Source organism: Cibotium barometz, chromosome 18 (assembly GCF_041138505.1).
Source record: "Cibotium barometz isolate CiBa-2024 chromosome 18, ASM4113850v1, whole genome shotgun sequence".
NCBI classification, from domain to species: Eukaryota; Viridiplantae; Streptophyta; class Polypodiopsida; order Cyatheales; family Cibotiaceae; genus Cibotium; species Cibotium barometz.
In genome coordinates this window covers 37,442,312-37,458,045 of record NC_141063.1, presented here as the reverse complement: position 1 = coordinate 37,458,045, position 15,734 = coordinate 37,442,312, and the positions used below count along the sequence as shown (strand labels likewise).

Here is a 15,734-nt window from a genome sequence, read left to right as displayed (position 1 = left end):
GATTTGGGTACTTAAGGCAAGCTACAAAGCATACCAAACATTGTAGCAGGTTGCACCAGCAGAACAATAGGATGGTCTAAAGGATCATGAGTAAAGACAGCCTACACACTAAAGATCACGCCTACCGTGGAGACCCATGAAAGGGTGCAACAAAGAGAGTGGGTTGCCAAGGGCAGTGGTGAAGACATATCAACTGACATGTCCTCGTGTGGTGTCATCTGTGAAGAAATCACTCTATTGCTTCAGCCAACTCTTTCGATGGATGTGATGAATCCTCTGGATGTGCCTGTCGCTTTGAGCAAGACAGCTGTAATGTCCTCATACAAAAACGTGATGAAGAAGAAGAGACTCTCAAAAATAGAAGCAAGAACCCTAGCCTGACATACTTAGTTTAACTGTCACTGAAGCATCAAAATACAGGTTGTTGACATGCAAAAATGCAACACAACAGAAAAAGAAAGTGGAGATATATACATGGTGCTGATGACATGGCATTGCCATGTGGCAGGATAGCAATGTAGGGCAACCTTACAAGCGCGGAATGATGCGACTAGCTTTTGGAAAGCAAAAGATTAAAAGTTTTTTAAATACTAAAAAGAGAAGCACTTTTATTATTAAAAAGATGCTTTTTGGACTATAAGTGAGTTTTAAAGCGCTTCTGTAAAGTGTTTTTGGGCAAGAACTATATATTCAGCTATTCTCTCATTATTGAGACATGTAAAAAGACGAGAGCTCTCTAGCTTTAAGAACTTGCAAGACTCCTCCAAGAGGTTTTATCCAATATAACTCGAAGGGAGGGGGGGGGTCGGCTCAAGGCTATTCTGATCCCTAGTGTGGTGTCTTCTTTCTCTACTCTCTCTTTTACTTATTTTCAGATTTATGCGTGAATTTGTTGTTTTGTTGAAGATAAGCTAGGTATCCGTGCCACAGCCCTTACGAAGGTGTGGTGTCAGAGCAAAGGATATATCTCTCTCCTATGAGGGATAATGATCTTTACACGTGGTGCTTTTTGGTTTTCTTCAACTCACCACCAAGAAGAAGACTAAGCCACCAAACGTGGAAAGCAAACCCAAGAAGACCCAAGAACCCACATGGTCAAAGAGACTATGACCGATTTGGACACTATTCTCCAAGGTCCCGACTTGATGAGAATCTTTGAGAAACTATCTAAGAAAATCGAGCTTCGCATTGCCTTTTTGTGTCTTTTCTATCCTCTTTTGAGGAATTTGAGGATTGTAGAGTAGAATGAAGGGGATGAGCAACCAAGAAAGGAGGATGCGGCTGAAAATCAAAAGTCTTCATCAAAGAGATCTCCCTCAAAGAGATCACCCACTCCTCCACCTTACTCATCGTGGGAAAAGCCAACGTAGTATGAAAAGGTCCACGAGTCCATCTTCTTTATCAAGCCTTTCATCTTCCGCATCGTCTTTTCTTCTTCTTGTTCTTCTCCCCTTCTAGGTCACCCTCTCCCCGGCATGGAAAGAAAGGTAAGCGCAAAGCTAAGGAGTTCAAAGGATGATGCGGTTTACACCATATGATGGAGCTTATGGTTACATAGACAAAGCCCTCACTTTTACCTGCCAATTTGATATTACTTTTGGTTCCGAAAACTATTCAGAGTCATCCAAGATTCGCATGGCTAGTCTACATCTTACGAAGACAGCTAATGCATTATGGGGTGCACTAATGGTTGAGGGAGAATCTCGCAAGAAATGGAAAGACTTGAAGCATCAGTTTTATGATCAGTTTGAAGATGATGTGCACCTTGCATGGGAAAGATTGCTGATGGAAACAGGTGAGACAATTGATCACTACAACAATTTCTGAGAGGTCTAAGTTAAGAAAGTAATAGGCCAGTTTGCATATGACAACATTCGGGATTTTGTGAATGTATGCTCGAATGATACCATCCAAGATTTGATGCACTCAACTTCAATTGCTCCTAGGGACTACGTGGTAGACGAACCAAAAAAAAAAGACAGAGTATTGGAGATCAAAAGTCTTCAGTACTTGAGGAGCGTGAGAACTCCAAGAATAGGTTTTAGCCTATGAAGCTGAGGGTATTCCAAACTCCTACAAAGGAAAGCACAACTTGACCAATGAGCAAACAGAGGTCTTTCACAAGGAAGGGAAATGCTTTAGATGTGGCAAAGAGGGGCACATGTCGGCCGGGTGTCCAAATCGTCCTAAGGGACCTAGAGAGCAAGAGAAGTCCAAGGAAAAGTCTAAGCTAGTGGTTGGTGTGATTCCTGATGTATTGGGAAACACTTCGGAACCCAAGGCTAGAGTGTTATGTCTCTCTTGGGCCAAAGTGCAGGACAAGAATGCTCTAGTGTTTGACATGGGAGCCACAGATAATTTCATTTCCATAGGCTAGTTGTTGGGAGGACTGTAGGGTGAGCCTCGGGAGTCTCTAGGGGGCCATGGCATTGATCCTATGAATTTATGTCACTCTCTGGAAGAGTGCCTCTACTACCATGGGTGTTGTAGCAAACTCTACTAGGATAATATCATGTGGGCCGATGGTTTGCTGCGTATCATACGGGAGAGCATCATGACCTGAGGCCTCTCTATCTTCGGCCATTTGGCCGCTATAAGATCAAGTGCCCAAAAGGGTGATCCATACATCAATGTTGGAGTGATCAAGGTGTTAAATAGCCACATCTTGGTCCTTGGCTCCTAGAAATGGGCGTGGAAGCACTCTCTCTCCATGAGAGCAAGAGAAGCATACCCTCACATTAGTCTAGCCTTTGCAGCATGGCTCATCGAGAAGACCAGTCCTGTAAAAGTGACTCCTGAGTACACATATGAGTGCAATCTCCACTAGGCTGCCCATGTAGGTGGAACTCAATCGAGATGTGAAAAGAGGGGATGTGTTGAAGATAACCTTGGTTTTCCCAAGGTTTACTGTGAGATCCCCCTATGCTCAAAAGTCCTATAATGTGTCAAAATGTTTGTGGAGAGCCTAGAGAATCTGCAATAAGCACAATGTTATCAACATAAAATAGTATGGAAACAAGGATGCCTGCTAGTGATACACCTCCTCCCCCTTCTCTATCAATGAAGGCCGAAATCTCGTCGTTGTAGAGGCCAAACAGAGTGGGAGAGAGTGGGCATCCTTGCTTCACTCCAATGGTACTGGAGATCTCCTCTGATAATCCTCTTGGGCATCTCACCCGCCTTATGACCGACTCATATGATGCCGCGGTCCCCCAAATCATGTCTGATGCTAGCCCCAAATCGTGGAGTCTCTGTAGTAGTCTGGCTTGAGGCACCATATCAAATGCTTTGCGGAAATCCACAAAGCAACAGTAAACCAGTCGGTGTCGTGCTCTGGCCTCTTCCATGATGGCTCAGAGGGATCTTCTTCAGGATCATGGGCTCCGAAAGAGAGAGAGAAAGAAAGAAAGAAAAAAAGATTGTATTAACGTCTACTAGAGGCTAAATTGGCCTATGAGACAAAACAGATGTACAAAATGTATCCATGTCCTTTGAATGTCATGGATAAGGAAAAAAAAGTTACAATGAATATAAAAGTAAAACTGGAAATGGATCTGTCAAGTGGGAGGATGGAGCTATATCTAGATCTATATCTAGGCTCAATGCAAGGCTATCTCTAGTATGCCATAATGTGTACAATCATGCCACTAAAAACTATCCCCATCTTGTGGAAGTGGGTGGGTGTAGGAGGTCATACATTGGAGATGGGGCTTGGAAAGCTCCCAAATCTGCTACATCCAGTTGGGGATGCCCAATACCCTCCTGTCGAGCTATGTAATGACGAGCCAAGATCTCATCAATCTATCCCTGGAGCCGGTGTTGAGGACGTGCCCAAGGTAGCTGTGGCTTCCATGTAGTGTGGGCCTCCACGACTCTCGAGATAGTAAGTCCACCTCTGGTGGTCGGGTGACGAGGGCGAGAGGCAGTCGATGGAGGTGGTAGATGGGCGGTCAATAGTGGGTGTCTCTGTGGAGGGTCAGAAGAATCTGGTGATGTGAGTCTGGGATGAGCTGGGTCGCTATAACGTAACTGCAGGGTCCGCTCTCTATGCCGGCGTATCTCCATAAGGAACAGTCGCAATCATCGCTGATCTGGGTAGTTCATCACTCAGCGCAGTGGTCCAAAACCCTCCCGAAATAAGCAGTGGTATCTCCCTCTAATCTCATAGTAGGCCGAGCATCTACATACAAAGTGCTCCTCCGACTCAACCTCCTAATGACAGTCTGCATGTGCGTGCCTCTCGTGGTACTCCTGCAGCGCGTCCTGCCTCAATCTCAAGGGTGTGTGAGGAAACTCTGAGCTGTCCAATGGTCACCCTCATAGCATGTGACATGTATGTATCTATGTAGCTGGGCCTTCGGACAAGACCGTCCTCTGTGAGCTGTAGGAAACGGTCATGATAGTACTGTATCTTTGTCAGCAGGGGTTGGTTTGGGCCAATCCATGTCTGACGGGTGTGCAGTTGCAATAGATCATATCTCAAAACCTGTTTCCTCTCAGCATGAGAGAGTCTGAAGTATGGGGAGGCCTTATCGTACTGAAAAGGGGGGAGTCTGTCAATGTCCAGTCCATGCTCTAAAAACCAGTATAGGACTGCTGCATACCATGAGCGCTTTCGGCCCTAGGTGACCATCCTCTGTGCTGCCTCTAGTGCGTGGCGGGCAGTGTTGCATAGAAACGCGTTTCGTATAGGTTTGAAACGTACGAAACGTTACGAAACGTTTCGTCCTGTACGAAACACGTTTTTTATTCATCATGAATATTTTAATACCCTACAGCTTGACACATCGAATTGATTCGTACCTTTTCTATGCGCGTTTCCCAGTGGCGGCCGCCTGTAGGATGAGCATGCAGATAGCAGCTAGCAGCTAGCAGCTAGCAGCTGCCAGCATCATTTTATTTGGACATGTTATTTATTTTGATCTTGGATTTGGAGTCATGACTCATCACCCGCGTGGTGATCCTTTTGATTTCTGTTTAGTCATCACCCACGTGATTTGTGATATCATCATATCTTACATGTATTTTGTTTTTATTGAAATGAATTCAATGTAGTCTCTTATAAGTTATGTCAACAGTTTTTTATTTTGTATATTTCAAGTTAAAAATATACATACTTTTTCTATTTTGTATGAAACCTTTTTCTACCCGTTTCTTACCTTTTATGAAACGTTTCAAAACGTATGAAACCCGTTTCATACTTGCCGTTTCAGAAACGCCTGGCAACACTGGCGGCGGGGAAGTCAGTCTGGGTCCATGGCAAATGAAAGCTATCGTCTAGAAGAGGGCCTCGATCACCATAGGAGATGCAACAAACTTAGCTCGTACAATATCATTCTAGAGAGAGAGAGAGAGAGAGAGAGAGAGAGAGAGAGAGAGAGTTATATTAATGTCTACAAAAGGCCAAAATGACCCATGAGACCAAAAGGATTACATCATGTCCATGGAATACATCATCATAACCATAGTTGCCACACGTTTTTTGAAACGCGTTTTTGAAACGTGTTTGAAACGTTTCAAAAACGTTTCAAACAAATTTCCAAAAGTTTTTTAAAAGTTTTTTTCAAATTTTTTTTCAGGTGTTTTTTCCAGGTTTTTTTTAGGGGGGTGTCCATAAATTTATGTTTGGTACAGTTTAATGCTAAAATCTACATTCAACTTTCATATACATGAATCATGATACATCATGAATGATGAATCCATGATTCAAATTTCATACTGAATCCTGATTCTTAATACATCATACATGATTACAATTTACATCATACAATGATCATACATGTAACATGAATCATGATACATCATACATGATACATGGCAGTCTTCAGGAATCAGGAATTAGATCATAGATGGCAAAAACCCATATAATTATTAATAGCATAACCAGTTTGAAGTTACAAGTTACAACTTACAACATACTAAGCAACATACTAAGCACTAGTGAATAGTGTCAAATGATAAATCTGAAATCTGAAATACAGATGTCTGTACCGAAAGACCAAATACAAAAACTCTGAAAAAACAAATGGTCTCCAATGTCTGGAGTCTGGACTCTCAACTCTAGACTCAAGTGTCAAGAGTCAAGAGTCACTAGTAGTAACTAGTAACTACTCAGCATCATCCTCCTCTGAGGAATGTGAGTCTGTGTCGTAAGAAGATGAAGCCTCAGCCTCAGCCTCAGCACTCGTAGATGCATGATCTGCTGATGTCGGTGCCCGTGATCGTGTCATAGTAGCTGGTGCCATCATCTCCTCGTATAGCATGGCATAGATGTCGCGCTCCTCAGCAGGGATCTCTGGTACGTCCTTCACTTTCTCTATGTCGATCTTGTCGACATTCACTTGGCGCGGCTCAATGGGATTGCCTTGCTGCTCAATTAAACGGAGGTTGCAATGACAATACACCAACCGTTCTAATTGAGCAGTGGACAATTTGTTCCTCTTCTTTGTATGGAAGAGGGCCCATGTGCTCCAGTTTCTCTCACATGGACCAGAGCTGCAATCCTGTGAGAGGACTCGTAATGCAAGGCGTTTCTGTCAAAAGATAACAGAAAACTTTATAAATAATAAGAAGAAACAACTTATATAAGTTGTAAGTACTAAGTTGTTACTTCAAAGTGCAAACTTATTACATGTAAGTTGTAACTTGTCAGTGGGCACTTACCAGAACTGGAGTACCGATGCCATATTTCTCCCACCAAGAGACTGGCTGAAGCTGAGTCTCTCTCAAAACTGCAGTGGCTCTCCCAAAGGCATGACTCCCATTCCGAAATACTAGGAGCTCATCCTCTAACTTCCTGAGGAGCTGAACATCACCTCCAGTCCAGGTCTGGATGTAAGACTGCCATCCCTCTTCTAGCTCCTCATTGTTGAACTGCTCCTCATTCCGCCATAGTGGGTGTAGTATATGGGCAACCGCATGGATTGGCCTATGAAACCAATCCCATCTACGGTTCCACACCTCCCTGATGTCCTGGATCCTGTTCAACGACACTTGGAAGCATGGAATTAATATCAATGTATAATGTGGCCACTGGCAACTAAAAGAACAACAATGACATACAATGATACATACCTCTCAGCTGATAGTATAGTGCATCGATCTAGGGCCTCTCCAATGCGGTCCATGAACTCATATAAGAGTCCAAGGGTGCTGCCCTCCATGTCCGTAATGCGAAGCACACTATATATAGGCTGAGTGGCCGTGACAAGTGCAAGGGCCTCAGCCCACCAAGTGTCTCGCATTACCGCGCGCACAAATGCTACTGCCTTGGGATGCTCTCTATCATCCCATGCCATCCACTCCTGAGAGACAACAGTGCGGAGTAAACCTGTACGGACCCGCACAAGCCTCTCAACCACAATGAGCATGTAAGCAAACCTGGTGTTTGAGGGCTTCAACAACTCCAAATCACTGTGTGCACGAAACATAGCTAAAACCTTTGGCCTCTTGGTGACAAACTTCACCATGCTCCGAGAAGTACTAAAGAGGTCGGCAATCCACCCAATTTTGGCCACATCCTCTATCAAGAGGTCCAAGCTGTGTGATGCACATGGAGTCCACACTATCTTTGGAAACTCATCCTCTAACATCCTGCCCATAGATACACAATTTGACCCATTATCTGTAACTACCTGCACTATGTTCTCTGGGCCAATCTCTAGCACTGCCTCACGCAAATGTCTCCATATGAATGCTCCAGTAACAACTGTACCTGGAACCGAGGCATCAATGGCACGCAAAAACATTGTGCCCTTACAACAGGACACCAAAATGTTATATACATTTCTCTTTCTCATGTCTGTCCAGCCATCACAAAGCAATGTGCATCCATATTTCTGCCAGGTTGCCTTCAAAGGCTCCATCTCAAGCTCCACTGCCTTCTTCTCCTTCCTTAAGTGGGTTTTGCGAAGGGACTCATAAGATGGACCCTCCCACTCATACCCAATGCGGCTGATAGCTTTAATGGCCTTCTTCCAACGAGGAGTACGCACGACGTGAAATGACAAAGCGCATTGTATAAACAACTTTGTCAATTCACGTGTGGCCTCCTTGACAGCTTGCTTTTGTATGCCTGCTTTAATGCCTGCCCTCTTTAGAGAAGGCACGGTGGGCAATGAAGATCTGTGGGCTACAGGAATGGAGCTAGACCCACCTGCTTGACTCTGCAAATCATCCTCTGTCCTAGCTCTTTTGGACACATCACCTACAGAATCTGTATCCTGTACATCATCATCAATAGGCTGAATTCCCTTTGCTGCTTCATGTTCTCTCTTCCATTGCTGAAGAGACGCTACAACCTCTCTTGGTACTTGACTGCAAGGGCCAATGCCTTCCCCTCTTACTCCTGTAAAATGGGCCTTTACCCTAATAATAGACCCACCTGACACTTTGGCACAAAAATTGCATTTCCACCTTTCTGTGCCTGAACCCCCATATCTGCTCACAGGAGTTACGTGGTTCCACATGGCATCCTTAGCCCGAGGCATGATGAATGAATGAAGAAATTTGGGCAACCTGGCAAGAAATGCCCAAATTTCAAATCTGAAATTTGGTCCAAAATCAGAAAAAATCAGCATTTAGGGTTATTAAAAACCTGAGAAGCAGGGTGCGTAGGGGCCGGAGGAGTAGGCTTGGTGCGTAGGCAAGGTGTGCATGCACCAATGTAGGCAACCTGGCAAAAAATGCCCAAATTTCAAATCTGAAATTTGGTCCAAAATCAGAAAAAATCAGGATTTAGGGTTAGTACAAACCTGTTACCTACGGTGCGTAGGGGCCGGGGGAGAAGGACTGGTGCGTAGGTAGGGGTGCAAGCAAACCTGGAAGACTTCAAAGGCTGGAAACGTCTCTTTCAAGCGTCACTTTCAAAACTGAAATGCCAGGAGATACTGCATCGTACGTTTTCTATCATAAAAAAAAACTGGCCCAGCAAAAAAACGCGTTTCAAACGTTTGAAACGTTTGCACGTTTCAAACGAGTAGCCTAAAGTTTGAAACGCGTTTTTTTGCAACTATGATCATAACTACTAAAATGAAACGAAAGAAAATGCTAAAATCTAGAGCTGAGATGCTAGAGTTGATCCATGTACAAAGAGCATAGGCTCCCTAAGATATCCTGCATGGGGTGCTACATGTCACTTAGAGATTGCACAACACAATGATGAATGAATTATGATAATACTTCCACCATGTACATTGCTTTTTATAGGCATCAAGCCTCATCTTTTGACCTAGACCTTAATAAGGGTTGTTCACGCCCTAAGGGGCTGTTCACACCAATGGGCACACTACTAGACTCCAAAATACCCAACAAACTCCCCTTCACAATGATGGAGGTAATGTCTGGATAGCCTTTAAAAAGAAATCCAAAATATTCAGATTTTGGGAGACATTCTTGGCAGAGAATCCATGACTACAAAATATTTAGTTTTTTGTGGACATCCCGGGTAGAGAACCCTTGACTCAAATAAAAAAGTTCTAGAAGTTGAGGAGGAAGAGTCTTCCCTTGATGTCGATGAAAATCCTTTTGCATTGTAGTTTTCAAGCCAATGTGACTTGGAGCTCATGCATATTTTTCAAAAAGATAGTATTGATGAAGCCCATGATCCGGAAGAAGATCCCAACGTTGCCACAATGGGTGCCATAGGGCCTTGGATCACATACATGGTGTCAAAGGTGTCGGAATGCACAATGGAAAATCAGACAATTGCTGTGAGAAACAAAACATAGAAGTGTAGAGAGAGAGAAGCTGTATAAACTCTGCTATATGCACAAGATCCGGTACAATGTGGAAGTGGGGGGAAAGGGTTGTATTTATACCACCCTATGGTTTTGGTCGGCCAGCCCAAAAATAGTCGACAGGCTGCCTACATGTCCACGACTAGGTAAGGACAAGTTAGCCAGCACATCTACAATCAGCCAGAACAGAAGCAGTCGGCCTACAACAACAGTCCCCACGACCAAGAAAAATAGGGAAAACAACACGGAAAAATGAGGAAAAATGGAGAGAACTCCTGGGCAGGCACACCCACAACAAAGGCCCTCACTGAATGATATGGTACAGACAGGAGATGACTGCTAACACCCCCTCTCAGCTCCTGGATGTGGAACCAACCCCAGTGAGCTTGAGTGCTGCCGGAGCATTGCCTGAGATAGAGACTTCGTGAAAAGGTCCGCCACATTGTCCTCCGTTGAACAATAAACAAGCAAGATGTAACTAGCCAAAATCTTCTCACGAACAAAGTGATATTGTATCTCTATGTGCTTGGTATGGGCATGGAAGATTGGGTTCCGGGCAATAGCTATACAGCTCCAGTTATCGCACTGGATTCCTTCTGTGGAAACCCATTCTCGCCAAGTAACCTCCGCAACCACACAACCTCGCAAGCAGCATCACAATTAGCCCGGTACTCTACCTCTATAGAAGACAAGGCAATAGTTGGCTGCCTCTTGTTACTCCAAGAAATAGCTCCTGAGCCAAGGGTAAATCCGTAGACTCATCTAGATCTCCTCCCCAATCTGAGTCACTCCAACCTTGGAGTCTGACTCGTTCCATCGTTCCCCCTCTAGTGTCATAGAAGATCCAAGATCCTTCGTACCTTGCATATACCGCAAGATCCGCAATCCTGCTTCCCAATGAGCCTTCAAAGGTGTCTGCATGAATGAGCTCAAGAGCCCCACAGGAAAGCTCAAGTCCAATCTGGTGTTCAACAACCAAAGCAATGACCTAACAAGCTTCTGATACAAGGAGGCATCAACTTGCTCACAAGGATCATTAACTGTAAGTTTGGTGTTCGGGTCCATCGGTGAAGAAATAGGCTTGCAGTTCTCCATCGAGAAGGTCTCGAGCAACTCATGAACACACCGCTGCTGAGAAACAAAGAACCCCCTCTGGGTTTGCCAAATCTCCAATCCCAAAAAGAAATGGAGTAAGCCTAAGTCGGTCATCTCAAACTCTTTTGACAAGGCAGCCTTCGTCACAGCTATGTGCTCCACATGGCCGCCAGTGAGAATGAGATCATCCACATAAAGGATAATCAACCTGACCATACCACGTTCTCGAAAGAGATACAAGTTAGGATCTGCAACCGATCTTTGAAAACCTGTCCGTAGAAAGAAGGAATCAATCTTTTGATTCCAAGCCCTGAGAGCCTTCTTAAGACCATATGAGACCTTTCGTAACTGGGAAACCATCCCCTTTGATCTTGGAATCTCAAAGCTTGGAGGTTTCTCAATAGCCCCGAAGTTTGGTAGTGGGATTGGCATACCAAAGGACCACAGAGATGCAGAGGGAGCCAATTTTTTTCTTTTCCGGGAAAAAGATCTTACAGTAGGAGGCTCCGTGTTTTGTTCGAGTACCAAAGTGGTTGTTGGACACCATTTGAGAGTCGGTTGTTACGGAGTATCTCTCCGAGTGATTTTGCTTATCGAAAAAGGTTATAGTTTCAATAGGATTTTGAAAAAGGTTCGTTCTTTCATGAATCGTAGTAAGTTTATCTTTGGTATTTCAGCTTTTGGAATGTTTAAAATGATTAGGAGTAAGTTTTATAGAAGTGGGGAGCTGAAAAGCCCACCTAATTCATAATTTAATGCTCTTTTTTGTAAAAGTGGCTTGTTCTAGCTTAGAGTAGGGTTTGTTGTTTTAACTTAGAGTAGGCCTTGTTTAGTTTTTTGTAATTCTTTCTCGCTCTAGCTTAATATAGACTTAGTTTGGTTCTTTCCTATGTTTTGTGATTCTTTGTTGTTATACCTTAGAGCAAACTTTGAATGCTAGTCTCTATCATGGTTGAGTATGCCCATCACCTCCATAGAGTGATAGAAACTCAGTTCACTGGTTTTATAAAGCATGTTCTTTTAGACTAACCTTATACAAACCTGCACCTACTCTTGGGCACTGATGACGTGAGTAGGGATGTCATAGCTCATTGTCCACGTTATGCATGATAGAGTTGATGAACCAATGCTTCATGTTCGGACATATATTGGAGTTAATGGTTGCACTTTCGAGTCGAAGTCTTTTTTAAAGTTTAGCTTAATGTTTGGTTCTGGCTCTTAAGTGCTTTAGGTCTAGAGTTTACAGTTCTCTGTTTTGCTATTTTGTGTTGTTGTTTAGTATCTCAGCTCAAAAGGTTTGAGTTCTTATTAAAAAGAAGTGTGTATGCTTTTGTGTGTGTTTTTTATTTTTTATTTTTTAAAGTTTCTTTCATTCATGTGATTGTTTTGTTTTGTTTTCTTGTTTCTTGTTTCTTGTTTTTTTTAATTTGTTTTGTTTTGTTTGTTTGTTTGTTTGTTTTTGTTTCTTGTTTTTTGTTTTTTGTTTTTTTGTTAATGTCTTAATTAAAAGTCTTTGTTTGATATTATCTTTTGATTTTCTCTCCTTAGTAGCTAGGTTTGTTAGTTTATTTATTTTTGATCTTTCAAATGCTTTGTTTTTGTCTTTGTCCTTCTTCACTATTATTTCTTTCTCAAATCTCTCAATTCATTAAGTTCAGATTTTTCTAACCTTATGAAGGTATATATATCCCTCCGAGTGGACCACAGAGGATGGACCTTGAAGATCGCACAGAGTTCGTAAAAAAAGTCAATCTGAGGAGCTGTTATAGAGGTGAACTATGCTTTGATGTCTCGTATCATTTGGGACAAAGAGCCTACTTCCGTTAAGGAAGCTCTTTCCCACGAGACTTGGAGGAAAGCCATGCAAGTGGAACTGGAAGCCATTGAGAAGAATAACACTTGGGAGTTGGTTCCGAGGTTGTCAAAATGGTCAGTCATTGGTGTCAAGTGGGTCTATAAGACCAAGTATACGTCTAATGGATCAGTGGACAAGAACAAGGCCAGACTTGTGGCCAAGGGCTATGCTCAGTGGCCTAGCATCCACCATGAGGATACCTTTGCACCGACAGCGAGGATGACCACGATTTGGACAGTTCTTGCTCTTGTCTCTTCTCAGCAGTGGCCGGTGTATCAAATGGATGTAAAATTTGCATTCCTTAATGGTGACTTGCAGGAGGAGGTGTATGGGGCTCATCTCCAACCTCGGGCTCAACCTCTGCAACAACTGACTGAGGTTGTCTAGCTAGAACAATAGCTTGGGAGTCATCCTTAGACTCATCTGGTTCTCCAAGAAGTGGTGGCTCATCAACAGTGGAAGTTGGAACATACTCATCAAAGACAACATCCATGCTGACAACAACCTCGTTCTGCTCTGGGTCATATAACCTATAGCCGTTGGAAAGAGAGTTATATCCCACAAATGCAAGCTACTGGGACTTTGAGTCAAGCTTCCCCCTCTGCTTCTTTGGAATGGGAACATAGGCATCACTCCCAAACACACGGAAATGGGAGATATCTAGTTTCCTGCCAAAATAAGCCTCATATGGAGTCATCTTTGGTACTGAAGTCGTCGGAGATCGGTTGAGGGTATGAATAGCCGTAGCCACAGCCTCTCCCCAAAGTGAACAAGGAAGATCACGATGCTCCAGCATCGTTCTCGCCATCTCCACCACAGTCCGGTTCTTACGCTCAACTACTCTATTCTCTGAAGGCGAACTTGTATTGGCCAGCTCTCGCTTGATGCCATGCTATGCACAAAATTGCACAAAAGCATTAGAAGAGAAGTCCCCTCCTTTGTCAGCCTGAAGAGTCTTCACCTGCAATCCAGACTCCTCCACCATAACATGCCACTCCTTGAACTGAACAAAGGCTTGGTCCTTCTGGGAAAGAAAATAAACCCATGTAAACCTGCTACAATTATCCACAAGCAGCATAAAATACAGAGAACCTCCCAAGGATGGGGTCTGCATAGGTCCACACAAGTCAGTGTGTACCAACTCCAAAGGTTTCGAAGCCTGCCTAGTAGCCTGCTTCGGAAAAGATTCCCTATGCTGCTTACCACAAATGCAAGAACTACAGTGTCCCTGCCTGTTGCCAACATTTGGCAAGCCATCCACTATCTCGTCTCGGAAAGCCCACCGCAACACATCCACATTCAAGTGGCCAAAACAGAAATGCCACAAATCCTTGAGCTGGGTACCTCTCAGAGAAGAGAGTGCTGAGAGTTTTTTTTTTTTTCCGAGAAAAGATCCTTTCATTAGTTATGTAAAAAACGCCCGTAGGGCTACAAAAGAGATCTCTCCTGCTCCTAACAGAGAGAAGAGCAGTGAATACATCATGGCAGCCCGGGAGACTCTCCCTAGGTGCTGCAAAATACAAGCATCAGTCTAAAGAACTGAGCGGCTAAATCATACAATAGGGGGGGGGGAAGAGCCAAACAGGTGGCCTGTAGTGCCAACGGGGGGATCCCGTGTGTAGGGTGTAGAACGGGCCGCAACGCCAAGTGGTGTGAAAGGCCTGGCGCCGTAAGATCGCCTCATCCGAGTCTCCCCGGATGCGGTCGTACTGTCCTCGCAGGGTGTGGATCAACTCCTGCCAAATCCCCCGAACAGTCTCTGTTGGTGGCTCTAATCTCCCCTCAAAGGCCGTAAAGCACTGGGCCCTCCAGGTGAACCAGATGGTGAGGCTGCTGAGGAGCTCCCATCGTAAATCTCTCTCCTGTGTCCAGCTGGCGGACGAGAAATCCGGTGCCGGAACCAGGCGAGGCTGGCCCCTAATAAATCTGATGGCCTGACTGCCCTGCTCCATCTCATAGCCCATAGCAGGCCCTGACGAAGTCGACCAAGCAGCGGCACCCCACGTAAACATACCCTCTGGAGAGAGGGGGGCCAGAATACGCAGCATCCGCAGCCAAATCTGCTGTGCCTGAGGGCAGTCCCAAAGGCAATGTCTCTGTGTCTCCATAGGGTGGCCGCATCGGACGCAGGCCGCCGGAAGACCGCTGTAAACAAGCCAAGTGCCAACTGCTGAGCCCCTGTGGGCGACCAGCCACTGACAAGCCGAGATCCTGCGGGCCTGTCGACTAGCCCAGAGCCGAGCCCAGAAATCCTCCAGGAACTCCTGTGATAGTCCCTGCAATCGCCAATGCCCCGCTGCCGCTGGAGAAACCGTCCTCCTCGCCGTCAAGATATGCCGTCCCAGCCGAACAGTATACTGGAAAAAGGTGATCTCTGTGGCCTCAAGGGATGCATAAGGATCATGCCACTCGTACTCCCCGGGGTCCCACTGTAGCCGGGCCAAGGGGCGCGCTGCATATGCCCATATGCGCCAATCCGGGAGCACGTCAGCAGGGTCGGGGTCAATATGCCACTTCCGAGAAGCGGCAGCCACTACCCGAATCCTCTGAAAGGTGCACTCTGCAACCAAAGGCGACTCCACCTCCACTCTCTGGAGTCTGCCCTCATCCTGAATCTCATAATAGAGGCATCTGCCATCCTCAGTGCTAGCTCTGACAGCAATCAGGATCTCCAACTGTGTAAAGGCTCCCATCCACCGTGGGGCCACTGGCTCGAGAGGTGTGAACCACTCCTCTGTAAGTGCCTCCTGAATATCATCCCTCATAATCAACCCCCCTCTGAAGTGACTCAGCCTCTCCACCTGGGTCTCCTCTGGTAGACTGCAGAAAGCCTGCCAGTCTCCAAAACTACGAGCTGGGCCTGCCGCTAAAGGTCCCCAGGCTAGACGAGGCCGAGAACCCAGCATATGACCCTGCTCTGTACGAACCGCTGGGCTCCAGATGAGCGGTTGCCTGGCCCGCTCCTCAACACAAGAAGGAGGCCGCTGAGAGAGCCCCGGTCTCAGCAGCTCCCAAGCTCTCAGGATACTCAAAGCAAATCTGTCCTC

At 45.1% G+C, this 15,734-nt stretch overlaps 2 protein-coding genes across 4 annotated transcripts in view; one reads left to right on the top strand and one right to left on the bottom strand.

The window, feature by feature from the left end:
- The window catches only part of LOC147629273 (protein yippee-like At3g55890), an 89,436-nt gene that overhangs the window by 56,689 nt on the left and 17,013 nt on the right, over window positions 1-15,734 (top strand). The gene's annotated exons all lie outside the window — the stretch shown is intronic.
- On the bottom strand, window positions 5,942-8,705 carry LOC147629275 (uncharacterized). Its single transcript, XM_086812566.1, has 4 exons — window positions 8,597-8,705; window positions 7,075-8,517; window positions 6,664-6,979; window positions 5,942-6,533 (listed from the first exon to the last, which is right to left on the bottom strand). The coding sequence occupies exons 2-4, from the start codon at window positions 8,487-8,489 to the stop codon at window positions 6,108-6,110; spliced, it is 2,157 nt and encodes a 718-aa protein (XP_086668692.1). The 5' UTR covers window positions 8,490-8,517; window positions 8,597-8,705; the 3' UTR covers window positions 5,942-6,107.

Coding starts and splice junctions, on each gene's coding strand:
- LOC147629275 (XM_086812566.1), bottom strand. CDS start 8,489: ATGCCTCGGGCTAAGGATGCCATGTGGAACCACGTAACTCCTGTGAGC. Junction 6,980..7,074: donor ACTATACTATCAGCTGAGAG/GTATGTATCATT, acceptor GTCGTTGAACAG/GATCCAGGACATCAGGGAGG. Junction 6,534..6,663: donor GCATCGGTACTCCAGTTCTG/GTAAGTGCCCAC, acceptor ATCTTTTGACAG/AAACGCCTTGCATTACGAGT.